Raw genomic sequence first — 26,739 nt, forward strand, 5'->3', positions numbered from 1 at the left:
TTTCAGTCAGTCATATATGCATGGATCTGTTTTTGTACTCTGTGTTCTATTTGATCCATTTGGTTTTCTTTATGCCAATACTACATTGTCTTAATCTTGAAATCACTGCCTCTTGCCCTATTTACCTAAATGCTTCTTAATTTTAATATTTCTTTTAGCTAGTGCAATTTGTATGAATTTATGGTTCTTTTATATCTTTTTTATTTGTGGATTAATTAGGAAATATTTATAGTAATATACAATAGAGGCTTTGTGATTAGATGAGCTGTTAAGAGAAATTTTTTTTTTTTTTTTGAGATGGAGTCTCGCTCTGCAGTGGCGCATCTTGGCTCACTGCAAGCTCTGCCTCCTGGGTTCACGCCATTCTCCTGCCTCAGCCTCCTGAGTAGCTGGGACTACAGGCACCCGCCACCACGCCTGGCTAATTTTTTGTATTTTTAGTAGAGACGGGGATTCACCATGTTAGCCAGGATGGTCTCAATCTCCTGACCTCGTGATCCGCCCGCCTCGGCCTCCCAAAGTGCTGGGATTACAGGCATGAGCCACCGCACCCGGCTGAGAAATATTCTAGTCAAGCTTCTGGGAATGTTGCCTTTAAGATTTCTTTTGATTTTGTGATGGTAAATAAGTATGTTAGCTAGGCCTTGCCAGAGTAGTCCAAAAGTTTTAAAAAATTAAACTATTGCTCAAATGTAGCAGGTATTCAAAAAATACTGATTTAGACAGTACTTGACACTAGAAAAAATCTTTTTCTTGCAGTCTGGATGTGGATAGTGAAGCTAAGAAACTACTGGGTTTAGGACAGAAACATCTGGTGATGGGGGATATTCCAGCAGCTGTCAATGCATTCCAGGAAGCAGCTAGTCTTTTGTAAGTATTGTATATTTTGCTGTGATGTAATATTATGTTCTAATAAACCTTGAGTTATAATAAGTTATTTTATGGGGAAAAAGCATGAAGAGCAAGAGTTTTAAAACATTTGATTATTTTTCATGTGGTTTGTACCAGTAACTATAAGTGTAAAACTTAAATATCACCAAGCAATTCCACCCTTTCATTTTCCTGAGTAATGTAATTTGTATTCCAATCACTACTAATTTGGGTGACCACACCTTGTCCTGATTTATCTAGGACCTCTCTCCCCATCCCTTCACCCCCGCTTTTTTTTGTTGAGACAGGGTCTCTGTCACCCAGGCTGGAGTGCAGTGGCACAATCTCATGCTCACTGCAGCCTCAACCTCCCGGGCTCCCCAGTAGCTGGGACCACAGGTGTGTGCCACCATGCCCAGCTAATTTTTGTATTTTTTTTGTAGAGATGGGGTTTCCCCACATTGCCCAGGCTGGTTTCGAACTCTTCGGCTTAAGCGATTCGTCCACCTTGGCCTCCCAAAGTGCTTTGCAAAGGGATTACAGGTGTGAGCCGCTGAGCCTCAGCCTGACTTTCCCAGTTTTAACACTAGAAGTTCTGTGTCTATGGAAACTCTTTAGGCCCAAGCAAGTCATGATTGATAGTGCTATTATTAGCACAGCATTTTTTCATACATTCTTAGCACTGTTGTTGGAATTGCTTAGAAGTTGGTAGCTACCACCAGGTAGCCATATAGACCTATATCCTGGAGGAAAAGGTTAGCTTTAGTGCCTTAAAGATCATTTATTTTCCCCAAAGACTTTAATGTACCTCCATTATCTGAGAGAAAAAAAAGCAAGTTAAATCATCAAGCAACAGGCTTTTGGTCTATGGTGAGGTTTAAGTTTCCTCAAATACAGTATTAGCAATTGCAATTGAACTTGAAGGTCAATCATTGCATACATTATATACAGTTGATTACATTACATATAGTTAAGTTAAATATTCTTTATAAAAGAAATGGTTATAACAAAGCATTTGTGGGTTTCAGGTTTGACGCTTAATATCAATCCATTCTTTTCCTAAACCCCTACTGCCTCTCCCAACATCCAGAATAGAATCTTACTCCTGGATATCTGCAAAAATCTCTTGTCTGATTCCTGTCCTCTTTGTTCCTCTCTGCTTGAGCTTAATGAATTGGGGCTCTGGTAGGGTAGAGACTAAATTTTATCTGGTAGTATTTAGAGACTTTTTTTTTTTTTTTGAGATGGAGTTTCGCTCTTCTTGCCCTGGCTGGAGTGGAGTGCAATGGCGCGATGTCAGCTCACTGCAACCCCCGCCTCCCTGGTTCAAGTGATTCTCCTGCCTCTGCCTCCCCAGTAGCTGGGATTACAGGCATGCACCACCACACCTGCCTTATTTTGTATTTTTAGTAGAGATGGGGTTTCTCCATGTTGGTCAGGCTAGTCTCGAACTCCCGACCTCAGGTGATTCACCTGCCTCGGCTTCCCAAAGTGCTGGGATTACAGTCGTGAACCACCGTGCCCAGCTGTATTTAGGTATTTTTATTTAAAAATGCATGGTTGTTGTACAACATAAAATGTTACCTAAGTTTTTAAGCACACATAAACACTTTTAGGTTATTTTTCCCAGATTACTGGAGAGGTCAGTATTCCCACTTTCCTGCCATTAAGGGTATTTAGGAGGAAAATTTGAGATGTTCTATTCTACTGTAGTAGACTACCCTTAGACATGACCTCCATCACAATTTACTGCTTAGTTTCTCTAGTTACTCTCAATAGACTCTTAGGCATTAGTTGGCCTGACTTTGCATGAATTCTGCCAGTATTTTACTCCATGAAAGCCAGTCTTCTTACCTTACATAGAGAAGTACTTTCTCCTTTTGTTCATTATACTTGTGTAATTTTTGTCCTTCTTCCTTCTCTGTCTAGATGTTAATAGCTAAGATGTAATACATAGTGCTATTTGTTGTCTAAACATTGTTTTCAGTGCTTTTACATACATTAACTCATTTAGTTCTTGCAATAGCTCTTTGAACAAACAGTTATTAACATTCTCATTTTACAGATGAGAAAACTAAGGCACTGTGAGAATAATTTGTCTAAAGTCTTACAGCTAGTTATGGGTTAAAGGTAGGATTTGAATCCAGGTAGAACAACTCCAGATATTCTGTGCTTTACATCATGCCTTTCCATGGGCCTTAATCATCTTCTAGGTCCCAGCCAAAGGTCCTTTAACTATTCTGATCCATATTGACATCTGTCTTTTTTTTTTTTTTTTGAGACGGAGTCTCGCTCTGTCACCCAGGCTGGAGTGCAGTGGCACAATCTCGGCTCACTGCAAGCTCCGCCTCCCGGGTTCACGCCATTCTCCTGCCTCAGCCTCTCCGAGTATCTGGGAGTACAGGCGCCTGCCACCGCGCCCGGCTAATTTTTTGTATTTTTTTTTTTTAGTAGAGACGGGGTTTCACCGTAGTCTCGATCTCCTGACCTCGTGATCCGCCCGCCTCGGCCTCCCAAAGTGCTGGGATTACAAGCGTGAGCCACCGCGCCCGGCCTGACATCTGTCTTTTAGCAGGAGGAATACCTATTAATACCTTAGGGCTGTTTGGCCCTACATTATATATTACTAATTGTAGCACATTTATGTCACTTAGGATGTATATATATTATATATTGATAAAGAGCCTACAAAATTTTCATGCATTGTTTAATGTCACTTTGGCCTTGACTTGAAAGCAAGAGGGTTATTGGTTTTCTAGGAGTACGTTACTGGAGAAATATCAATTTATAACTGAAGAACTAGAACTAAATGTTTTAGATTAGATGGTAATTCAGATTTTAGATGTTTATTCTCTTTGTAGAGGTAAGAAGTATGGAGAGACAGCTAATGAGTGTGGAGAAGCCTTCTTTTTCTATGGGAAATCACTTCTGGAGTTGGCAAGGTATGGATGTTGTATTTAAAAACTGAAGTTCCCTTGTTAAGATTGTTTACTAGCTTTGAGATTTCACAGGAGCTAAGCAAGATTGGTTTGACCAGAGAGTTTTGAAGGAGCTTGAAGTAGTGATGGAAGTTGTGAATGGCACTTGATACAATTAGTAGTTATATTTAAGTTTTGACTTCTAGAGTCATTAGAAGCAAAGATCTTTCCAATAGTGAATGATCCAAAGTTCAGTGTAGCGAGAGAATCTTTAAAAGCACTGTGAGCTAGCTCAAAACAAGGACTGAATAGAGGACAACTGGAAAGAATTAGCAGGTGAGACTGTCCAGTAAAAAAGACTCTTACTATTGAAAAGTTCTTGGCTATGTTCTATCAGAATTTATTAACCAGAATAAGTTCTGTTTAGGGTATACAAACTAGCAAATGATGTCATCTATTTAATCTCAGTTCTGGTAAGTTTTTTTTTTTTTTTTTTTTTTTGAGATGGAGTCTCACTCTGTCACCCAGGCTGGAATGCAGTGGTGCGATCTCGGCTCACTGCATCCTTCATCCTTCATTTTCCGGGTTCAAGTGATTCTTCTGCCTCAGCCTCCTGAGTAGTTGGGACTACAGGCGCGTGTCACCACACCCGGCTCATTTTTTATTTTTAGTAGAGACGGGATTTCACCATGTTGGCCAGGCTGGTCTTGAACTCCTGACCTCAGGTGATCCACCCACCTCAGCCTCCCAAAGTTGCTGGGATTACAGGCGTGAGTCACTGCGCCTGGCCCAGTTCTGATAAGTTTTTTTTTTTTTTTTTTTTTTTTTAAGACGGAGTTTCGCTCTTGTCACCCAGGCTGGAGTGCAATGGTGCGATCTCCGCTCACCGAAAGCTGCCTCCCAGGTTCGAGCGATTCTCCTGCCTTAGCTTCCTTAGTAGCTGGGATTACAAGCATGCGCCACCATGTCCAGCTAATTTTGTATTTTTAGTAGAGACGGGGTTTCTCCATGTTGGTCAGGCTGGTCTTGAACTCCTGACCTCAGGTGATCTGCCTGCCACCGCCTCCCAAAGTGCTGGGATTATAGGTGTGAGCCACCGTGCCTGGCCTCTGGTAAGTTTTTAATCTCGTAATCATACAGAACTTTCTAATGATTTGCCGTGAAAATCTTGCTAGAGTATTTTTGGCTATTTAGAGAAATGGGGTGGATACAAAGTTTGGGAAATAGTATGGTCCTATTATAAATGGAATGCATATAGGTCTTGTTCTTTTGACAAGAGACATGCTTTTCAGGCGGCTGGATGGAGGAATATGCTTATTTCCTTCAGTGCTCTTGCAGTCTTAATTTATATTACTAAAGTTTTGATCATTGCTTCCTTGAATATATATAGTTTTATATTGCCTGCACTTGCCTTACTCTTGCCTTTCTTTTATAATATAGGACTATATTTTCTGTCTTAGAAAAAATTGCTAGGTTCTAGCCATCAAACCTTTGGTGCTTTCTCTTGTTCTCCTAGAATGGAGAATGGTGTGTTGGGAAACGCCTTGGAAGGTGTGCATGTGGAAGAGGAAGAAGGAGAAAAAACAGAAGATGAATCTCTGGTAGAAAATAATGATAACATAGATGGTATGTGGAGTTGCATGTGACATTCAAGAGATGCGACGTTGTATATTTCTTGTATATAGTGGTGGAAACAGGGCTCTACCTGTCCTGGATGGTCTCTCTTAAGATGCTTGGGGTGATGCCTGCATCTGGTGGAGATTGCAGTGGGGGTAGCTGTTTACTGAAACTGACAGCAGATTTTTGTAAGAGAATAACTTATTTTCTCAAGTAAATCCAGTTATTTCTATTGGGGTTTTTTAAATCAAAAAGATAAAAGCAAGATTAAATTGGTGTTTTAAATACTATTACAACCTGAAATATTTTTCTGATGCAAAATTTTTTTAAACAGCCTGTGCAGTTCAGTTATTTTAATAGCGGTACTTTTAGAGCCCTTGTACATTTTTTAATGTCTGCAAAAATTATATAATTTCTAAGCTGAATTTGGCTGCTATAGTTTTACATATCAGATGGGGGAGAATGAAAAGCTTGGCATCTCTTACCTAACTGGTAATCAGAATGCTCAAGTAAAACAATACCTAGTTTAACAAGCTTGGGTTTCTTTTGCAATAAGTTGCTCTGCTAGCAGGGACGCTCCCTTTCCTTTTCTCTAGGGGGCAGATAATTTTTAGGCCATCTGCTGAAACTTGGTAGGCTTTTTGAGGGTTTAAAGGGAATGTATTTTTAGTTTCCATTTATGCCTTTATCATTAAACTCGAAGACATGTTTATGCTTCATGTTCTTTAACCATGTAGAGGAAGCAAGGGAAGAGTTGAGAGAACAGGTTTATGACGCCATGGGAGAAAAAGAAGAAGCCAAAAAAACAGAAGACAAGTCTTTGGCAAAGCCTGAAACTGATAAAGAACAGGACAGTGAAATGGAGAAGGGTGGAAGAGAAGATATGGATATAAGTGAATCTGCAGAGGAGCCACAAGAAAAAGTTGACTTGACTCTAGATTGGTTAACTGAAACCTCTGAAGAGGCAAAAGGAGGAGCAGCACCAGAAGGACCGAATGAAGCTGAGGTCACTTCTGGGAAGCCAGAACAGGAAGTACCAGATGCTGAGGAAGAAAAATCAGTTTCTGGAACTGATGTCCAAGAAGAGTGCAGAGAAAAAGGAGGTCAGGAGAAGCAGGGAGAGGTAATTGTGAGCATAGAGGAGAAGCCAAAAGAAGTTTCAGAAGAGCAGCCTGTGGTGACTCTAGAAAGGCAGGGCACTGCAGTGGAGGTAGAAGCAGAGTCTTTAGACCCGACAGTCAAGCCAGTGGATGTGGGTGGGAATGAGCCAGAGGAAAAGGTAGTTACCTCTGAAAACAAGGCAGGAAAGGCGGTTCTTGAACAACTGGTAGGTCAAGAAATGCCACCTGCTGAAGAGTCACCAGAGGTGACAACAGAGGCTGCAGAGGCCTCAGCTGTAGAGGCTGGATCAGAAGTCTCTGAAAAGCCTGGGCAGGAGGCTCCAGTTCTCCCTAAGGATGGTGCAGTCAATGGACCGTCACTTGTAGGAGATCAGACTCCTATCGAACCACAGACTTCTATAGAAGGACTGACAGAAACAAAAGATGGCTCAGGACTAGAGGAGAAGGTCAGGGCAAAGCTGGTTCCTAGTCAGGAGGAGACTAAGCTGTCTGTAGAAGAGTCTGAGGCAGCTGGAGATGGGGTTGATACCAAGGTAGCCCAGGGAGCTACTGAGAAAACACCTGAAGACAAAGTTCAGATAGCTGCTAATGAAGAGACACAAGAGAGAGAAGAACAGATGAAAGAGGGTGAAGGTAACCGGGATATGCAAGAGCTGCAGTGGGTGGAGTACATTCTGGATTTGACTCACTAATTATGGGTAAAAGTCAGCCTTCCATTCAGGATTTTCCGTCTGCCTTTGGATTAGGAAAGGGCTAAATGAAAAGGGGGGTAGTTTAACAAGGTTGTGATAGTCAAGTAAGTTAAATCAAAAGCAGCAAGTCGTCTTTAGCTGGCTTATAAACTAACACTTTTACTAACTGCAAAATAGGCCTTCTCTGTGACTTCGGAGACTTGGCTAGCTATCAGTAACTTGTTGCAGCATACTAGCCAATAAAGTGGGATGGAAAAGGTAGATGAGGGGTGGGGTAGGTAGGGAAATAGTGGGCTAGGCTGGCAGAGAATGCTGAATGGATGTTCACTTGCATGCCTCTGGATTTTAAAATTTATTGTTCACATGACTCCTTTTCTGTGCGTTGGGAAGCAGCTACAGAGCAGTAGAATCCACTGAATTGGTACACTGAAGCAGGCATGCCATTTAAATGAAGGCAGTTAACCTTGACTATTGTATCACCAGAGTTAAAGAATTGTGGTGCCTCTCTCTACCTTTAAGTCTTCAGGAAGTGTTCAGAGGCTTATTCACATCAGTTAAAACAGCCCGCCCCCTCCACCTTCCCTAAGGCAACAAAAAACATAACCATTAGCTCTCTTCCTGCTTTCCTTCCTCATTTCATGCTTGCTTCGGCTGCTAAACTGAATTTTTGTTACTTAGAATATTATAAAGCGTGGATGCTTTCTATAATGCTATTGGTCTAATTGTGATTAAATTTCATTAAGGTGTATAAGCCTCTAATTATTACATAACTGGCACGTCTGACTTTTGCTATCATTTGAGGATTCTACTGTATATAAGTTTCATCTAACATTGGCATTAATAACCACAGGTATATTCCAACTAATTGTTACTTCTTGTAATTGCCAGACTACTTCAAGAGTTCTCGTAAGTTTTAGATTTTCAGAGACCCATCTTCAATACTTTGAGCTCATTCTGGTAAACGTCCTTCTACCTATGTGCAGGTCCCTGTACTCCAGCCAACACAGGCTCAGTAACTGGAAATGAATTGGCTAAAATGGTAGCACCATTGGGTTTCTTATGGAGCTTTAGGAGTTCTTTATGGAAAAAAGCACAGAACTAAATTCCTCAAAAACACACACACACACACACACACACACACAAAAAACAAAAAACTCCCATGTCTTGATCTTAATGATTGTGAGCAAGGATGGTAAAAAGCTCTGCTGGCTGGCTCCTAAGACCTTGAATGGTAAGCTACAATAGAGATATCACAGTCCCTTACAGATTGTTCGAAAACTTGTTGGATCATAATTAACATTGTTAGAACTCTCTCACATACATTACGTCTGATCCTAAAACAATATTATGTGACAGGTAGTATTGCCCAAGTTATAGTGATGAGGTTGAGGTTTAAAGATTACATGACTTGTTTAGGGTCATAGTATTGAATCTGAACCCAGATCTGCCTTGAATATATTATTCTTCCCAGGTTACCACACATCGAAGAAGACAGTGGCTATCCCTTTCCTACACCCACTGCTTAGAAATTTTGTCGTGGGAGGCCGGGCGTGGTGGCTCACGCCTGTAATCCCAGCACTTTGGGAGGCCGAGGCTGGCGGATCACGAGGTCAGGAGATGGAGACCATCCTGGCTAACACCCTGAAACCCCGTCTCTACTAAAAATATAAAAAATTAGCCAGGCGTGGTGGCGGGCGCCTGTAGTCCCAGCTACTCGGAGAGGCTGAGGCAGGAGAATGGCGTGAACTCAGGAGGCGGAGCTTGCAGTGAGCCGAGATGGCGCCACTGCACTCCAGCCTGGGCGACAGAGCAATACTCCGTCTCAAAAAAAAAAAAAATTTGTCGTGGGTTGGGCGCAGTAGCTCACACCTGTATCCTAGCACTTTGAGAGGCTGAGGTGGGCAGATCTCATGGTCAGGAGTTTGAGACCAGCCTGGCCAATATGGTGAAACTCCGACTCTAGTAAAAATACAAAAATTAGCCGGACATGGTGGCATGCGCCTGTGGTCCCAGGTACTTGGGAGGCTGAACCAGAAGAATCGCTTGAACCCGGGAGGCAGAGGTTGCAGTGAGCCGAGATCACGCCGCTGCGCTCCATCCTGGGCAACGCAGCAAGTCTCTGTCTTCAAAAAAAAAAAAAAAAAAATTTGTCACTTATTTAAAAAATTAACTATCTTTTTAAAAGCCCCAGGCTTTTCATATGCTGCATTTTTTGGTGTTGTATATCAGATACTGTTCTGCTTGTAAAGACAATACAGTTTTCCATATTTTACAAAAGAAGAAATGGGAGAAAGGGGTTTAGGTAGCTTGCCCTAGTCACACAGTAAGGAGAAGCCTGGTACCGAAGCTTCTGGCTTGAGTACCCAACCACTTACTTTCTGTGCTTTATTTCCCTTTACGCAGCAGCACCATTCTGCTGAAAACTTCCAAGCAGTTTTTTTCACTTAAAAATTAAAACCCTGTTTACTGCCACCTCTTGACTCTTTGCCACGTGTTGGGCTGTACATTTCCATCTAATAAAGATAATCGGTCTGTTCTTTTTCTCTTTGAATTGGGTCTTTCTCTTTTGCCCGGCTGGAGTGCAGTGGCATTGCAGTCATGGCTCACTACAGCGTCAAACTCCTATGCTGAAGCCATCTTCTTGCCTCAGCCTCAAGCAGCTGAGACTACGAGTGTGCATCACCATGCCCAGCTGGGGTGCAGTGATGCAGTCTCGGCTCACTGCAACCTGCACCTCCCAGGTTCAAGCGATTCTCCTACCTCAGCCTCCTGAGTAGCTGGGACTACTGGGACTACAGGCACATGCCCCCAGGCCCGACTAATTTTTTTGCATTTTTACTAGAGATGGGATTTCACCATGTTGGCCAGGTTGGTCTCGAACTCCTGACCTCAGGTGATCCACTGGCCTCAGCCTCCCAGAGTGCTGGGATTACAGGTGTGAACCATTGCACCTGGCCCACCATACACCATTATTTTCTCATATCCAAATTTCCAAGTGGGTCTGGGCTTAGTTCCCCAAAGTTAGACCAGATGGGTGGTCTTATTAACTCTGCCCATCCTCTAGCAGAATATGCAGAAAAGCTGAAGTAGATTTACATATTTCGGATAATTGACAGAAAAGTAAATACTTCCTCTTCCCAATTTGTAGGAAAAATTAAATTGATACTGTTATCTTCTATTCTTACCTGGTATCTCTTCCTACTCATAGCAGAATGCTGGAAGACAACCTCTAATTTGAAACAAAATAATTACTTGGAAGTTTTACATCAAATTTTTAAGTTAAAATTCCTATAATTGCCTCAGAAGAATATCATTGGTTCCTCTTGAGGAATCTACCATCTTCAAGGAATGGTGGGGAGCTAGGTTAAGGAGAAAGCCATTGCCATTACTGTTTTTTTTTTTTTTTTGAGACAGAGTCTTGCTCTGTCACCCAGGCTGGAGTGCAGTGGCGTGATCTAGGCTCACTGCAGCCTCCGTCTCCCGAGTAGCTGGGACTACAGGCATGTGCCACCACACCTGGCTAACTTTCTGTATTTTTAGTAGAGACGGGGTTTCACTATGTTAGCCAGTATGGTCTCAATCTCCTGACCTCGTGATCTGCCCACCTCGGCCTCCCAAAGTGCTAGGATTACAGGTGTGAGCCACCGCGCCTGGCAGCCATTGCCATTACTTTAAAACCTTTCCTAGCTTGTGCCCAGGTATCAATGGCAATGCCCTGATGTCCTCAGTAAATAAATTTGTTAAAGTTTTTTTTTGTTTGTTTTTCCGAGACGGAGTCTTGCTCTGTCACCCAGGCTGGAGTGCAGTGGCGCGATAATCCGCTCACTGCAAGCTCCACCTCCTGGGTTCACGCCATTCTCCTGCCTCAGCCTCCCGAGTAGCTGGGACTACAGGTGCCCGCCACCACGCCCGGCTTATTTTTTTGTTTTTTTTTAGTAGAGACCGGGTTTCACCGTGTTAGTATGGTCTCAATCTCCTGACCTCGTGATCCGCCCGCCTCGGCCTCCCAAAGAGCTGGGATTACAGGCGTGAGCCACTGCGCCTGACCCTGTTAAAAGTATTTTTCTAAGCTTCTTTGAAAACGGAATCTCAGAGTGTTTGGAGATAGTGTTTGAGCTCTTTTGCTGGTGTTAAAAATGCATAATGAAAGATGATAGAGGCATATTATATCCAATTCATGAGTTGTTTGTATTAACAGAAAGCTTATTTTAATCACTTAACATTGTTGATTTGTGTAATCACAGTAGAGCTATTGATTAGGAGCCTGACCTTTAGATGGCTGACTTGTGAGTGTATTCAATATGGTGAAATATGGTGTTGATATGGCTGCAGATTTTAGAGGTGTTATTAACAAGGTATAGGAGTAAAATAGGGGTTACAGTATTCCTTACTCAAATTCTGTATGTGCTATAGCTGGCTGGAGTCTGTGGCATGCTCATTGGTGTAAGTCGGTAAGGACTATGCTTTTTGCTCCACATCTCTGTTGTGGGAAAGCTAGTCTCTTGAGCATTCTTGATCAGAATGGACTGGAATAATTTAACTTTGGTACTTTCCCAGGCTATTAGTATTATCTAATGAGTGGCTTGTAGATACCAGAAACACTGACTGAGGTCTCCACCTGCTTCTGGCTGAATGAATGGGAGCTTCTAGCCATTGAATAAGAGGCAGTAGCCAATGTGTCTTATTCTGAATGGTCCAGGTTGACTTTCATAAGAGAAACACTCAGCCTTTTAATTGCTGAAGGTCTGACCCATAGACTATAAGATTACACATTTTTAGTCAAGGTTACACTTGAACTAGACTGCACCCACTGACAATATATTCAGTTCAGGTGTTAACTCACTTGGATTAGCATCTGGTCTGTCCTATCTTTGAATATAGGTTGACACATGTATTGGTGGAATCTCTGACTAGTCAGAAGATGTTCTTAGTTATATTCTCAATACTGAGGAATTTTTACTTGTAGAAACTGAAGGCTCAGAAGAGGATGATAAAGAAAATGATAAGACTGAAGAAATGCCAAATGATTCAGTTCTTGAAAACAAGGTATGTTGTTAGCCACTCAGTACTGTTGTCAGCCTTTTTCTGTTTTTGGGAGACTGGAGCTCACTGTTGTTGCCTAGGCTGGATTGCAGTGGGGTGATCATGATCATGGCTTACTGCAGCCTAGACCTGGGCTTAAGTAATCACCTCACCTCAGCCTCTCAAGTAGCTGGGACTACAGGCTTGTGTCAACACGCCCAGCTGATTTGCAGGACTGTAGCTTACCTACTTTAGGCACGATTATTATTTTTTTAAGAGACAGAATCTGTCTCTGTTGCCCAGGCTGGAGTGCACTGGCATGATCAGGGCTCCCTGTATCTTCAGCCTCCTGGGTTCAAGGAATCCTGCCTCATCTTCTCAGATAGCCAGGTCTCCAGATGTCTGCCACCATGTCTGGCTAATTTGTTCTCTAATTTTATTTTGTTTAGACGGCCGTCTTGCTATGCTACCCAGGCTGGTCTCAAACCTGGCCTCAAGTGATTCTCCTGCCTCAGCCTCCCAAAGTGTTGGGATTATAGGCATAACCCACCATGCCCAGCCCTAGGCATGATTATTATAGATAACTGTCTCTTGGTTATGGATTAGGGACCCTTTATTCATGCCTAGGATGGGCGGATATATTTGATCCTGGGGTGGTTCCTATGTGTTAGTATGTGAGCCAACATTTCACTGTTAAAATATCAGTGACATGGTCATGACTTAAGACAGTATGTGGACCCATTCTCTAGATTTTAGGGAGAAAGTCCAAATTTTGAATCGTGTGTCAACTTTTCTTAAGCTACGCTGTTATACATTTAGATTTGTATTCGAAAAAGATGCCCATCTTTTTATTATTTGGTTATACTTTAGTCTCTTCAAGAAAATGAAGAGGAGGAGATTGGGAACCTAGAGCTTGCCTGGGATATGCTGGATTTAGCAAAGATCATTTTTAAAAGGTAAAACTCTTGGTGCTTCTAGGCTTGGGGTGGGAGCTTGGTGGTTAAATAGAAACCAGTTAGGGTTAGACAGGTACTGTTAAGGTTTTTGATCAACTTTCCTTCTTTTAGGCAAGGAACAAAAGAAGCACAGCTTTATGCTGCCCAGGCACATCTTAAACTCGGAGAAGTTAGTGTTGAATCTGGTAATGCATTTTCCATTTTATATTCTCCTACTGTCTTCAGCTCCCTCGTTCTTCCGCTAATAGATTCTCTGGAACCGAACTTGATCTTTAAAAAGATAGGTCTGTGTTCCCTGTAGACCCTGGAACAATGAACGATCTCTTCCAAGTGGCACTCAGAAAGTCTTCCAGTAGGTTTGTTTTGTTTTTTTGAGATGGGGTCTTGCTCTGTCTCCCAGGCTGGAGTGCAGTGGTGTAATCTCGGCTGCTGCAACCTCCGCCTCCCGGGTTCAAGTGATTGTCCTGCCTCAGGCTCTCGAGTAGCTGGGATTACAGGCACCCACCACCACGCCTGGTTAATTCTTGTATTTTTAGTAGAGATGGGGTTTCACCATATTGGCCAGGCCAGTCTTGAACTCCTGACCTTGTGATCTGCCTGCCTCGGCCTCCCAAAGTGCTGGGATTACAGGTGTGAGCCACCACGGCCAGCCTCAGTAGGTTTTTAAAAGTCCAAGGGTCCTGGAAATAACTATAAACAAAAATGAAATGTTAAATATGGATGCATTCCCATAGGATGGGTCTGAATTCTGGAAGTATTTTATGTTAAATGCTGTCCATTTACTTGCTCTTCTTTTTGTTAGAAAACTATGTGCAAGCTGTGGAGGAGTTCCAGTCCTGCCTTAACCTGCAGGAACAGTACCTGGAAGCCCACGACCGTCTCCTTGCAGAGACCCACTACCAGCTGGGCTTGGCTTATGGGTACAACTCTCAGTATGATGAGGCAGTGGCACAGTTCAGCAAATCTATTGAAGTCATTGAGAAGAGAATGGGTGAGTGAAAACGAGCTGCTTCATGGTGATGTTGGATCCAGCAATTAACAAGGAAAAAAACAGTTCTGTTGGGCCATTACTAATCACTTTATTCTTTTTAGGTGTACTAAACGAGCAGGTGAAGGAGGCTGAAGGATCGTCTGCTGAATACAAGAAAGAAATCGAGGAACTAAAGGAACTGCTACCTGAAATTAGAGAGAAGATAGAAGATGCAAAGGAGTCTCAACGTAGTGGGAATGTAGCTGAACTGGCTCTGAAAGCTACTCTGGTTGGTTCCGTTAACATTTCGATAATGGCATGTTTGGTACCATTTATGTTAATGTTCCATTTGCCAGGAACTTTTCATCATGACTTGGTTTCCAGGGAGTTGGTGGGCTCATCTAATTATTCCTATCAAACAATGCAGTGGTTAAGAGGAAATACCTTGGAGCCCCAGCTATCTGGGTTTTAATTCCATACTTATGTGTGGCCATGGGCATTTCTCTTCCCTCATTTGACCGATTTGTAAAATGGGGATAATACAGGTTGAGTATCCTTACCTGAATGCTTGAGACCAGAAGTGTTTTGCATTTCAGATGCTTTTGGATTTTGGAATGTTTGCATCATACTCAACAGTTGGATACCCTTAATCCAAAATCTGAAATGCTCCAGAGAGCATTTCCTTTGAGAGTCAGTCCTCAAAAAGTTTCAGATTGTTGGATTAAGGGATGGGATGCCCGACCTGTAGTACATATGTGTAATACATACTTCTGACATTCTTAACAAATGTAAGTTGGTATTTCCATCTCTTAACTCATTTGCATAAATTAATGAGGCATTGAGAGGCATTCACCACAAATTGCCTGGTTCTGTTTTTGGCACAGAGCTTTTTACCCTGCAGGTAGGATATGGAAGATTTAGTTTATTATGTACACTCTATGTATACACTATGCTCTGGGTGGCTGCTAGACAGGCATAGGTGGGCCAGGGGTAGATCTTGATACTATATGGAGGCCACTAGCATTTCAGGTCTTAGTCAGTTGTTTGGATGGTGAAGGGTACCTGTTACAAGGCTGTGGGTGGCCTGGCTTCTATCTTCAAACCAGTTTGGATTTGTCATTTCTCGCAGGTGGAGAGCTCTACTTCAGGTTTCACTCCTGGTGGAGGAGGCTCTTCAGTCTCCATGGTGGGTATTCAGGTGGTTTTTTGGTCACTTACATTAAGTCTCAGTGTTGGTTCATGCCTGTAATCCCAGCATTTTGGGAGGCCAAGGCAGGAGGATTGCTTGAGGCTTGGAATTCAACACTAGCCTGGGCAACATAGTGAGACCTTGTCTCTGAAAAACTAATATAAGCCTCAGCATTGATCTCATGTAGCTTGTACGACTGCTAATAAAGGCTTATTTTGCCAGATTGCCAGTAGAAAGCCAACAGATGGTGCTTCCTCATCAAATTGTGTGACTGATATTTCTCACCTCGTCAGAAAGAAGGTAAGTCTACATGTGGTGTTTCTTTTCTAGCTTTTCCTCAGACTCCATTTTTAATACCTTTCCTATAAACCCCTCCCTATATAGTTGGTGCATGTAAGACACTTATTTTCCAAAGGTGGTAAGGATTTGTGAGTGGAGATTGTTCTGTTTTGTTTTGAGACGGGTCTTGCTCTGTCACCCAGGCTAGAGTGCAGTGGCGCGGTCTCGGCTCACTGAAACCTCTGCCTCCCCCCGGGTTCAAGCGATTCTCCTGCCTCAGCTTCCCAAGTAGCTGGGATTACAGGCATCCACCACGCCTGGCTAGTTTTTTTATTTTTAGTAGAGATGGGGTTTCACCAATATGGCCAGGCTGGTCTTGAACTGCTGACCTCGTGATCCGCCCACCTCAGCGTCCCAAAGTGCTGGGATTGCAAGCTTGAGCACTGCCCTCAGCCAGGGAACTCTGAACTCCTGTTTTGTTTCCTGACTCAAACACAGGAATTCAAACTTGTACAGTGATTACCATTCACATCTCCTCACCTCAACCCTATCTCCCTGTGCTTCCGGTAGAGAGGCCTGAAGTGATATGGTGGGACAGATTAATTTATTCTGAGTACAGGTTGGCATCTGCCTGTGGCTAGGGAGAGAGACCCTTTAGAGCTGTGAATCCTGGTGTTCAGGATCTTTGTACCACAAGAATTAAGGAAATGTTTTGCAGTTGTCTTTTTAAAAACATTAAGCACATTTGTGAAGCTTCACAATTATATCTTTAGAGGAAACCAGAGGAAGAGAGTCCCCGGAAAGACGATGCAAAGAAAGCCAAACAAGAGCCGGAGGTGAACGGAGGCAGTGGGGATGCTGTCCCCAGTGGAAATGAAGTTTCGGAAAACATGGAGGAGGAGGAGGTGGGCAGTTAAGCAGGGCTTAGCCTCTTGCCTCATTCCTTGTTCTCAGGACCTGGGGAAATCAGTCCTCCCAAATGCATGCTCCCCACCTTGAGCCTGCTAACGATTGTTGAGTGCAGTCCTCATAGAAAACAGTACTTGTGCAGGAAAACAGTTTGGTTATGGGGGTGTAGGATGACTCACTGACAAATGGAACCTGTATATTATAGGTCCCTCAGTGAACATATAAGAAGGCACTTGATTGGCAAAACCATTAGGTCACTTCCTTCCACGTGATATGATTATTGGCTGTCAGCCCCATTATCACAGAGCATTCAAGAAATACTTCGTGGTCACTGCCCTCTTAATATAGGGAGCAAAGCAGAGTTTGGGTGACTTGTATATGCTTCCTCTGACTGAGACCTCAGTTATATAAGACAGAATGGCTTAAACTAGGCTCACTCATGCCCAGGCTCTGTTTGTCTTCCAGGCTGAGAATCGGGCTGAAAGCCGGGCGGCAGTGGAGGGGACAGTGGAGGCTGGAGCTACAGTTGAAAGCACTGCATGTTAAGAGGGGGCACAGCCCTCCTCCCAAGGGAAAGTGTTTTTGTATATAATGTATTTTTTCACTTTTGGAGGATTCTTTTTGTATAACTTCAATAAAGATTGTAAGCAAAGGTTGAGGCTTTGATGTTTTTTTTCTTAATTATTGGCTGAATCTGCCTTGGAGCACTCCTGGTTTTATATATTAGCCAAAGGTTTTGTTTTGGCCTTCTGTACTGATCGGTGTTCCTGATCCTAATTCTTATCTGTCTGTCTAACGTGGAGGTGATCAAGTGTGGCTGTAGGCCTTTGTTTTCCAATGGTGCTATATTCTGTTTTCAAACACTTCACTGAACCCAGGTGTCTTGCAAACCTTCAGTGGTGCTGTCCCTGGATGGGGGCTACAAAAAGAAGACTTGGTGAAGATCTTGCTCTTCAGTGCTGAAAATGGATGATGGACTTTGGCTGTGAGCCAGGCCTAGGATGGTACTTGTCCTATATCCACCTAGTCTTCACCTGGGGCTATAATTCTGTCCTGGAAAAAGAACTAAGGAAAACGGTCTGCATTTGAGCTCTGGTTTGAAAGTAGCCAAGGGGACTGATGGTGGACACTCCAGATGTGGTTGGAAGCATATGTGGGGAGGCTGGCTGGTTGAGTTTTGTTATTTTCTGTATTGTAGAAAGGTTGAGATATATCCACACTTGGAATTGTTACCCATCTGCAGATTGACTTCTCAAATAAAGATGCTAAAAATCTCCTTGTCTGGAATTATATTTAAAGATCTTACAGTGGGATCTTAGGCTGCCTTTTTTTGAGGTGGAATCTCGCTCTTGTCACCCAGGCTGGAGTGCAATGGCGTGATCTCAGCTCACTGCAACCTCTGTCTCCTGGGTTCAAGAGATTTTCCTGCCTCAGGAGGCTCCCAAGTAGCCAGCACTGGTTTCAGCATGTTGGCCAAGCTGGTCTCGAACTCCTGACCTAAAGTGATCTGCCCACTTTAGCCTCAGAAGTGTTAAGATTACACGCGTGAGCCACTTCACCTGACTGCCTGGAGCATTTCTGTGTGCGATAGAGGGTTTCAAAGGCAGAAACGAGCCCACCAGTCCAAGGATGCTGGTGGTAAGGGCACTAGTATTAATGTTAGACCCGCCGTGCTCTCACTGGTATCTAGATTTCAGGGCTCACTTGAGACTGAGCTGCCTCTAACCTGACCCTTAGTTTAAGTACCAGTTAGGATCTGAATTCCAAACAAACAATGCCTGCCCTATATCAATCAATCACCACTTCAATTTAGTAGTCCTGACACCCATAGGGCTGCTTTGTTGCACTGGAGGCAGAGGAAGCGATGGCCGACCCCTCAATTCAACCCCATTTTTCAGACTAAGTTTTTCTGGGCTGGTCACAGTAACTCATGGTTGCAGGATCTCTGGCTTATCCTGGCTGTGGAATTTCTTCCTGATGATGCCCTTGCAGTATATGTTCCAGGTCCTGAGGTGCTTTCCCCCCTTTCTTGGTCAGGACAGTCATGATTGATGTAGTTTATTACCAGGCACTTGACCTTCTCTGGTTGGCACTGGGATCTAGGGCTAAGCACAGTATCTAAGCTAGATCTCACATGTGACCCCTGGTTGGGGGAACAACCTTGGGCTGGGGACCTATCCCAGAATCAAAGTACATAAGGCCTCAGGAGCTTCCTGTTTATGCGTACATTGAGAACCTGAAAGGTTTCCTGGCAGAAATAGAGGAAACGGATTTCAGTTTGGCAATAAAACTGGCTTTACCAAAAAAGGCAGTGGGAACTAGTGGGAATTTAAAGTTGCTTTAGTTGGAATTAATGCCCCTTAGTCACCTTTCGGAGAACTTCATAAGTGCCAGACAGTATCACAAGTACCTGACAAACTCATTTAATCCTTAATCTGTTTTACAAAAACAGAAGAGGTACAGAAAAGTTAAGGACTTACAGGAGGTGGTAAAGCTGTGGTTGGAACTCATTTTCTGTACTCAACTGCTAGTTGCTTCTAGACCCAGTGTCAGAACATGGAGTAGTAAAGCTGTAGGTCTGGAGATAGGCCCCAGTACTGTGAGTGAATGTTCAGATGCTCATCCCCACATTCACTTGGGTTCAGGAACTCACTGGGGGCAAGTCAGAACTGTGGTGAGGGCCCAAACCCTCATCTCTATCCTTGACTCCACTGAGGGCCTCTTCTGTACGAGGTGGGGGATCAGCAAAGCCAACTGGGGGGGTGAGGAAGTTGGCTTCCAGTGAAGATGTGCTGGACACCTGTGGAACAGGGAGAAGGCAGGTTTTGAGCAAAAATGTAAAGGTTAAGCACACAGGTTTTGGAGTTAGTTAGGCTTCCTTTTAGAGTCTCACTGTGAACCAAGTTAACCTGGTCCTGCTTTGATTTCCTTATCTGTTACATAGTAGGACTTCATAGAGATGTGAGGATCAAACAAGAAAGCATTGGTAATGACTGGTACACAGTGGTCAATAAAGGCTGGCTATTAGCCATACCAGCCACACCGGTATGGGTAGCTGTGATATCCCTAGCTGCAGCTGGGCCCTCACCGGAGGTGGGTACTGGTACTCATGGACACTTGCTGGATTGATCTCTGCCAGTGTCTGGACAGCTGCATCTCTTGCATTCACCAGCCGCAGAAAGAGCTCAGCCTGACCTGCCTGGGGAGAGATGAAATGGTATTGCACTTGTACTTTGCTGTATCCCCAATCCCTGTGCACCACACTTACCTGAGGAATCCCATTCAGCTGCCCAAGGCTAAGGCTGGGGTCCAGAGGAAGGGCCCGAAGTGGGAGGCGCCAGCGGCCACTTAGCACCCGCTGATCTTGGTCAAATAGTCCAAGTGAGACCCAAGCCTTTGGCTGTGGTGCCCTAGCCCATGCCAGCCCCTGCCAGACCTGCAGCTCACAGACCAAAGATACTGATGGTGAGGGTGGTAGTCTGTAGAATAACCAAAAAGCAGTGTCAGAAGCCAGAGCTACAGTCCCTTCCTAGGACTTAGCCCTTTAGAGCCAGCAGCCTCTGTATACAGATGAGAAAACTTAGCAGAATAGTGGATAAGCCTCAATTGTGGCAGAGTACCAGTCATGATCCCCACCTACTGACCTGGGCACAGGCTGCCTGCTGGCAAGGATGGCACAGTTGCCCATGGGCCCGGGAGCAGGAGGTGGGGGCAGGCAAAGGGCTGGGGGCAATGCTGTAGTCCTTCCTGTATCCTGTCCATCGCGTGCCAAGCCAGTCCTTAGTTGCACCCAAATCCAGGAAGCCTCAAGGCCCCGCAGGAAATCATAGAAAATGACCAGGCCAGCCCTGGGGAACACAAGTCTTAGCACGGAAATATCCAACTCCTTTCAACCTCCCTCCTCTCAGGCAGGTCCCTAACCCTATCTGGTCCTAGTGGGCTCCCTTAACCAGCAGTGCTGGCCAAGTCACAGAGGATGTCAAAGGTGGCACGGGCCTCACCCAGGATCATAGGGTGCAGGGCCCAGCACGTCCGATGTGGGCAGGAGGAAGTGTGAGTCCAGGCCCAGGTTTCTGGTCATTGTTCCAGGAAGCTGTGGCTGTGGGGAAGAGAGCTGACTCCTCTAGAAAGCCTTGTAGCTGCTCATGTTCCCCCAACTGCTCAGAGCAGAGCTGCCTCCAACCTGTTCCCCCAACCCACCCCGTGTCCTCACAGCCTTTCTCCCCCACCCAAGAACTGAACCTCTGAGAAGCCTGGAAGTAGTGGCAGTGGTGGTGCCACCGGCGGCGGGAGGAATGGGGGATCTCTCCTCCCCTTCGGTTGTAGGCTGGCATCCCCCAGGAGTCGCAGATCCTGGGGCCCTAGGAGCAAAAGAAGAGTTAGGGTGCCCCTAAGTTGGACAAAGCAGGTAATTAGCTGAGATACCCCTCCCGCAAGAGTTTGGCCCACAAACGGGTTGGCGGAGCCCTGTGGATACAGGGACACACACGTGCAGACATGAACTAGGGGAGTCACAAACACAGGTCTTGTTCCCCATGCACTGTCTGCCTGAGCCAGGCCTGCTGGGGAGAGATAGGTGGGATGGGTTAGGGTTGGGGTGCTCACTGACCCAAGGGTGCCCGACCCTTTTGCATTTGCAAGGCCAAGATTTCTGCTTCCAGGCGCCGGTTTTCAGCCTCCACTACTGGAAGCTCCCCTGAGGTGGCACCTGCCCTTCCTGCGATGAACAAGTGTGACCTGTCACCTTTGACCTCTGGTGACTGGCCGCGTCCGGCTGTGAGCAGCTCTCCAGCGCTAAGGCTCTTCGGATAAGGCTGGACTTGTCAGCTCACATCCCATCCACAGCCACAGGCCCTCCCTCAAGTTCTTTTCTCCTCCCAGGACTGACCACCGCTGGCGAGAGACCCTCCTGTTCACCTCTGCGGGTCTGCGACCGCTGCAGCTCCAGTGCAGACGCCTCCACCTGCAACTGCCATATCTGGCCCAGCACGCCGGGGTCCCGGCCCCCGTCTCGAATGTAGGCCTCCCGCAGGGCCCTAGGGAGTGGGGAACAGGAAGGCCATCTTTCCACACCTGCTCAGCGCTTCGCCCTATGCCCATCTCCGGCCCCGGCCCTTACCGGATTTCGGCAGCCAGAGTTCCCGGGTTGGCCTTTAGTACTGGAGAATAAAGTTCTGCCTCTCGCCGGGAGCTCAGCGGGTTCCTGGGGTGGCAGGCGACGCGCAGGGAGACGGTAACGCATCAGAGGCCCCGGAGCTCCAGCCAGCCCGCCCCTCCCACCCCGGAGCCACAGGTTCCGGGGTTCCGCTTCGTCGGGTCTCACCCTGGCTCTGCCTGCAGCTCCTGAATGCGGGCCCCCAACACCTCTAGAGCTCCCCGCGTCCTCCCTGCCTCAGCTTGTAGTTCTCGAATCTCCTGCTCCAGGCCAAAGAGGCGGGACATCCCGCCCCGCGTACAGGCCACAACTTGGAGGCGCCGGCTCAGTTCTGAGGGAATGCGGGCCGAGTCAGAACCGGCCCGAGCAAGCTTAAGCCAAAGGGCGAGGGCAGAGGAGGTCCTTGGTCCCTGTCCCCCATCTCCTTCACCCTCGCCGCGTCGCTGCAGGGCCCGACTCTGCGCTTCCATCTCCGCCACGCGTCTCGCGCGAGTCCTCAACAGCGCCCGCAGCCGCTCGCTGGGGCTTCCCACCGCCTCGGACATGGGACTCTGAGGCCACGCCTCGGAACGTGTCCAGGGCCCCGCGAACACCCTGGGGACCTCTGTTATCCAGGACTGCATTTCCTGTAGGGATAGCCACAGCCACTGCACCTGGAGGTAACAGCGATCCGCGATCTCTGTGTGGGCAGAATCTGTCCCAAGTATGATTTACAGGTTTGGGGAAGACGCTCAACGTTTTAAGCCCTGGGGAAAGGTAGGTAGCTGTACCTCCTCTGTTAACCTCTTTAGAGCAGATTTACTGGCCTGCTGGTCTGGGAGGCCCTGGGGTTCTTGTGGCACGCCCTGGAGTTCTTGTGGCACAACCTGGGGACAGGGTATAATAGTATGAGGAATCATAAAGGTCCTGGCTCCTTTGAATCCCCACCCATGGCCATGGAGGCCCTTACCGCGGCCCGCTGGGGTTCAGCGGCAACTGACGCCTGTGCTCCAAATGTCATCTCTTGGGTCGGGTGGCCAATGCAGAAGCGCTGAGTGTGGGTGGCTAACAGAGCTGACGAGCGGAAAACCATGTCACAGGTCTCACAGGGCAGGAGTGCTGGCTCCCCAGAGTGGGAGTCCATAGGATGGGACCTGTTTCCTGAAACCAGCCAAGACCTGCAGAAGGGATCAAGGGCAGGGGAAAGGCAGAGGAGGATGAAAGAGACATAAAGCCAGAGGCAGAGAGGAAAGGCCAGGTCTATTAGGTCTGTGAGATCTTCAAGTTTGTTTGGGGAGAGCCTTAGCTCCCTGGACAGCAACCACAGGGCTGGGCAGGTCAGGAGAATGGGTGGGGACACCTCGGCCGTTTGGGAGGAGCCACTGGCTTGAAAAAGTGTTACAAAGTCTGAACGTTGGCAAGTCTCTAATTGTAGCTTCGTTTCCCTGACTATTAATAGAGGAAAAAACAGCTGCCTCCTAGACTAGCTGGGCTCTTATCACTTACTACATCACTGGTTATTTAATAGCCTTTAAAAGGCAAGTGTGATCTTTTTCATTGCTGTACTCCCAAGTGGATTAACAGTTTGTACCATTCTCCAATCCAGAGAACTACCTGGCAAAGGAGGCACTCTGACCTTTCCAGCATTCTGCCAGGAAACCATGTCGCACCAGGGATAGCAGTCTCTCCCTAACTCCCATTCCCTGATTCCTCATTTTTCAGCTGTAGACGAAGACAATCAGCACAGCCCAAGAAATGAAAGCTGTGGGCGAACAGAATGAATCTATCAGATGAGGGAATCAAGTCCAGAAAGAAACCCCTTCTCTCTCCCAAGATTGGCCAGAAGCCAGAAAGGCCCTGAACTGTTGGTGAAATTCTTCACTCCACTCCCACTCCCACAATGTATGCAGGAGCTCTGAGGTGACCGCATATTTCTTAAGAAACCCTCTTTACTTTTTTTTTTTTTTGAGATGGAGTCTCGCTCTGTCGCCCAAGCTGAAGTGCAGTGGTGCGATCTCAGCTCACTGCAATGAGCTCTGCCTCCTGGGTTCACGCCATTCTCCTGCCTCAGCCTCCCGAGTACCTGAGACTACAGGTGCCCGCCACCACGCCCAGCTCATTTTTTGTATTTTTAGTAGAGACGGGGTTTCACCATGTTGGCCAGGATGGTCTCGATCTCCTAACCTCGTGATCCGCCCGCCTTGGCCTCCTAAAGTGCTGGGATTACAGGCGTAAGCCACTGCACCCGGCCAAGAAACACCCTTTTCTTTTCTTTTGAGACTGTCTTGCTCTGTTGCCCAGGCTAGAGTGCAATGGCGCGATCTTGGCTCACTGCAAGCTCTGCCTCCCGGGTTGACGCCATTCTCCTGCCTCAGCCTCCCCAGTAGCTGAGACTACAGGCGCCTGCCACCACGCCTGGCTAATTTTTTTTTTTTTTTTTTTTTTTGAGATGGAGTCTCGCTCTTTCACCCAGGCCGGAGTGCAGTGGCGCTATCTGGGCTCACTGCAAGCTCCACCTCCTGGGTTCAGGCCATTCTCCTGCCTCAGCCTCCCGAGTAGCTGAGACTACAGGTGCCTGCCACCGCGCCCGGCTAATTTTTTTTGTATTTTTAGTAGAGACGGGGTTTCACCGTGTTAGCCAGGATGGTCTCAATCTCCTGACCTCGTGATTCGCCCGCCTCCGCCTCCCAAGTGCTGGGATTACAGGTGTGAGCCACCACGCCCAGCCGAAACCCCCTTTTCTAAACAAGACAGGGACTTAAGACATTTCCCTACTCAGTATCTAAAGCCAAGGTATGACCCACCAGCAGCAAGTTACAAAGTGTTCAAAGTATGTCATCTCAGTTCAGCTTAATTCCAACTGACATAAAGAGTACATTTTTAGAAATATGTTCTCAGAAAACAAGTAAATGGCAAAGCCCAAATCGAAATCTACTTTTCAACAACTAAGTCTGTCCCAATTTTCAATGGTTAGACTTTTGACTGGTTGACTTTACAATGGTGCAACAGTGATAGGCATTCAGTAGAAATACTACAACCAATTTCACCCCCCCCCCCCCGCCAAGAGACAGGGTCTCACTCTGTCATCCAGGCTGGGTTGTAGTGGTGCCATCATGGCTCACTGTAGCCCTGAACTGTCTTGGAATCAAGCAATCCTCCTGCCTTAGCCTCCCAAGAAGCTGGGACTACAAGTGTGTGCTACCACGTGGACCTGGCTATTTTGTTTCTGTTTTTGAGACAGAGTCTTGCTCTGTTGCCCAGGCTGGAGTGCAATGGTGCAGTATGGGCTCACTGTAACCTCCGCCTCCTGGGCTCAAGCAATTCTCCTGCCTCAGCCTCCTAAATAGTTAGGATTACAAGTGCTTGCTGCCATGCCTGGCTAATTTTTTTTTTTTTTTTTTTTGAGACGGAGTCTCACTCCTCCCAGGCTGGAGTGCAGTGGCGCTATCTCAGCTCACTGCAAGCTCTGCCTCCCGGGTTCACACCAATCTCCTGCCTCAGCCTCCCGAGTAGCTGGGACTACAGGCACCCGCCACCACGCCCGGCTAATTGTTTGTATTTTCAGTAGAGATGGGGTTTCACCATGTTAGCCAGGCTGGTCTCGAACTCCTGACCTCAGGTGGTCCACCTGCTTCAGCCTCCCAAAGTGCTGGGATTACAGGCATGAGCCACCACGCCTGGCCAGACCTGACTATTTTAATGTTTTTGTTTTTTTGTAGAGACAGGTCACTGTGTTTCCCAGGCTGGTCTTGAACCCCTGGCCTTTTCTTAGATCACTATCTATTCTCTCCCCTACTGGGCTGGGCACTCCTTGCATCCTCAGAGCCTTGCATAATGCCTGGGACATACAACAGGGGCTTAGAAAGTATTTGTTGAATGGGCCGGGCGTGGTGGCTCACGCCTGTAATCCCAGAACTTTGGGAGGCTGAGGTGGGCGGATCACAAGGTCAGGAGATCGAGACCATCCTGGCTAACACGGTGAAACCTCGTCTCTACTAAAAATACAAAAAATAAGCCGGGTGTGGTGGCAGGCGCCTGTAGTCCCAGCTACTCGGGAGGCTGAGGCAGAAGAATGGTGGGAACCCGGGAGATGGAGCTTGCAGTGAGCCAAGATCGCGCTACTGCACTCCAGGCTGGGTGACAGAGTGAGACTCTGTCTCAAAAAAAAAAAAAAAAAAAAAAAAAAGTATTTGTTGAATGAAAAAACCTGCTTCCTTCACTAGCCATTCAGCTAGCATCGTCCAACTCTCCCCCAACCCCCACTCCAAGTTCTTATTTAGTAGGAAAACAGAACAGACTTCCCTTAAAATACGTACACTGGTAAATACATGGGCCCTAAAAAACAGTTTCAGGAAAAAAAAAAAAAAAACCCTGGTTTCTGACTTTATTACTGGTAATTTATTGCACAGGTTTTTCTGCATCAAAAAAGTATCTGCTAAAAAGAAACAGTTGTGTCTGAATTCACATTTCCCCCCAACTTCTAAAACTATTTCCCCTAAAAAAGAATCCACTCATCTAATTTTAAAGAAAATATACTTCTTACACAAGACAATCCAAACTGATGCAAAATATTTATTCCAAGTTAGTTATTTTATGCAGTAGTTTCCCCCTCGAGACTTGTGATAACCACATCTTTTAAATCTGTAAATAATGTTATCAAAATAATCTTAATCTTTGAAATCTCACAAAAATTTATATTTTACAATCCACCCTGAATATCAAGGCTGCAAGAATAACACAACATTTCCTATATCCAAATATTTTACAGCTGTACCCAAAAAGGAAAAAGAAAAAAAACAAAAACAAAAACACAACCAAAAAAACCACATATGCTTGGTTAAGGGCTAAAGTTACCCGAGCAGCCAAAAATAAAATAAAATATCCAAATTATTAGCATTAATTTAATACAATTATAACTTCAATAGTCACTTTGTCATTGACAATGATTGCTTGAGCACAGGGGTGAGTGCCCCAAGGGCTAGTAGTAGAAGCTGTTGCTGCAGACCAGTGTCTCCTCTTCCCTGCACTGCCAGCTCCTACCTGTGCATCGCCCCATATATAC

The 26,739-nt window shown here is 45.8% G+C and overlaps 2 protein-coding genes across 6 annotated transcripts in view; one reads left to right on the forward strand and one right to left on the reverse strand.

Moving 5' to 3' along the window:
- NASP (nuclear autoantigenic sperm protein) overlaps positions 1-17,195 on the forward strand; it is a 35,226-nt gene extending 18,031 nt beyond the window's left edge. For 3 of the 5 annotated variants that reach the window (XM_032160697.2, XM_032160696.2, XM_058443127.1), the window contains 13 exons: positions 760-870; positions 3,732-3,812; positions 5,305-5,414; positions 6,143-7,159; positions 12,185-12,264; positions 13,111-13,196; positions 13,308-13,381; positions 13,999-14,187; positions 14,289-14,455; positions 15,296-15,352; positions 15,578-15,655; positions 16,408-16,539; positions 17,009-17,195. In XM_032160697.2, coding sequence (XP_032016588.1) covers positions 760-870; positions 3,732-3,812; positions 5,305-5,414; positions 6,143-7,159; positions 12,185-12,264; positions 13,111-13,196; positions 13,308-13,381; positions 13,999-14,187; positions 14,289-14,455; positions 15,296-15,352; positions 15,578-15,655; positions 16,408-16,539; positions 17,009-17,089 — 2,263 coding nt within the window. In that variant the 3' untranslated portion in view covers positions 17,090-17,195. The remainder of the gene's footprint in view (positions 1-759; positions 871-3,731; positions 3,813-5,304; positions 5,415-6,142; positions 7,160-12,184; positions 12,265-13,110; positions 13,197-13,307; positions 13,382-13,998; positions 14,188-14,288; positions 14,456-15,295; positions 15,353-15,577; positions 15,656-16,407; positions 16,540-17,008) is intronic. The other 2 variants (XM_058443128.1, XM_032160698.2) reach the window with 2 other exon arrangements.
- An 811-nt stretch (positions 17,196-18,006) lies between these two features.
- LOC116473097 (coiled-coil domain-containing protein 17) overlaps positions 18,007-26,739 on the reverse strand; it is a 69,026-nt gene continuing 60,293 nt past the window's right edge. Inside the window, exons 13-25 of the mRNA XM_058443130.1 lie at positions 22,648-22,855; positions 22,469-22,564; positions 22,129-22,351; positions 21,867-22,029; positions 21,663-21,746; positions 21,461-21,579; positions 21,153-21,260; positions 20,786-20,904; positions 20,545-20,642; positions 20,188-20,391; positions 19,812-20,022; positions 19,632-19,742; positions 18,007-19,343 (exon numbers count right to left, since the gene is read on the reverse strand). Coding sequence (XP_058299113.1) covers positions 19,185-19,343; positions 19,632-19,742; positions 19,812-20,022; positions 20,188-20,391; positions 20,545-20,642; positions 20,786-20,904; positions 21,153-21,260; positions 21,461-21,579; positions 21,663-21,746; positions 21,867-22,029; positions 22,129-22,351; positions 22,469-22,564; positions 22,648-22,855 — 1,903 coding nt within the window. The 3' untranslated portion in view covers positions 18,007-19,184. The remainder of the gene's footprint in view (positions 19,344-19,631; positions 19,743-19,811; positions 20,023-20,187; positions 20,392-20,544; positions 20,643-20,785; positions 20,905-21,152; positions 21,261-21,460; positions 21,580-21,662; positions 21,747-21,866; positions 22,030-22,128; positions 22,352-22,468; positions 22,565-22,647; positions 22,856-26,739) is intronic.

This window comes from Hylobates moloch, unplaced genomic scaffold, assembly GCF_009828535.3.
Source record: "Hylobates moloch isolate HMO894 unplaced genomic scaffold, HMol_V3 SCAFFOLD_8, whole genome shotgun sequence".
In the NCBI taxonomy this organism is placed as follows: Eukaryota; Metazoa; Chordata; class Mammalia; order Primates; family Hylobatidae; genus Hylobates; species Hylobates moloch.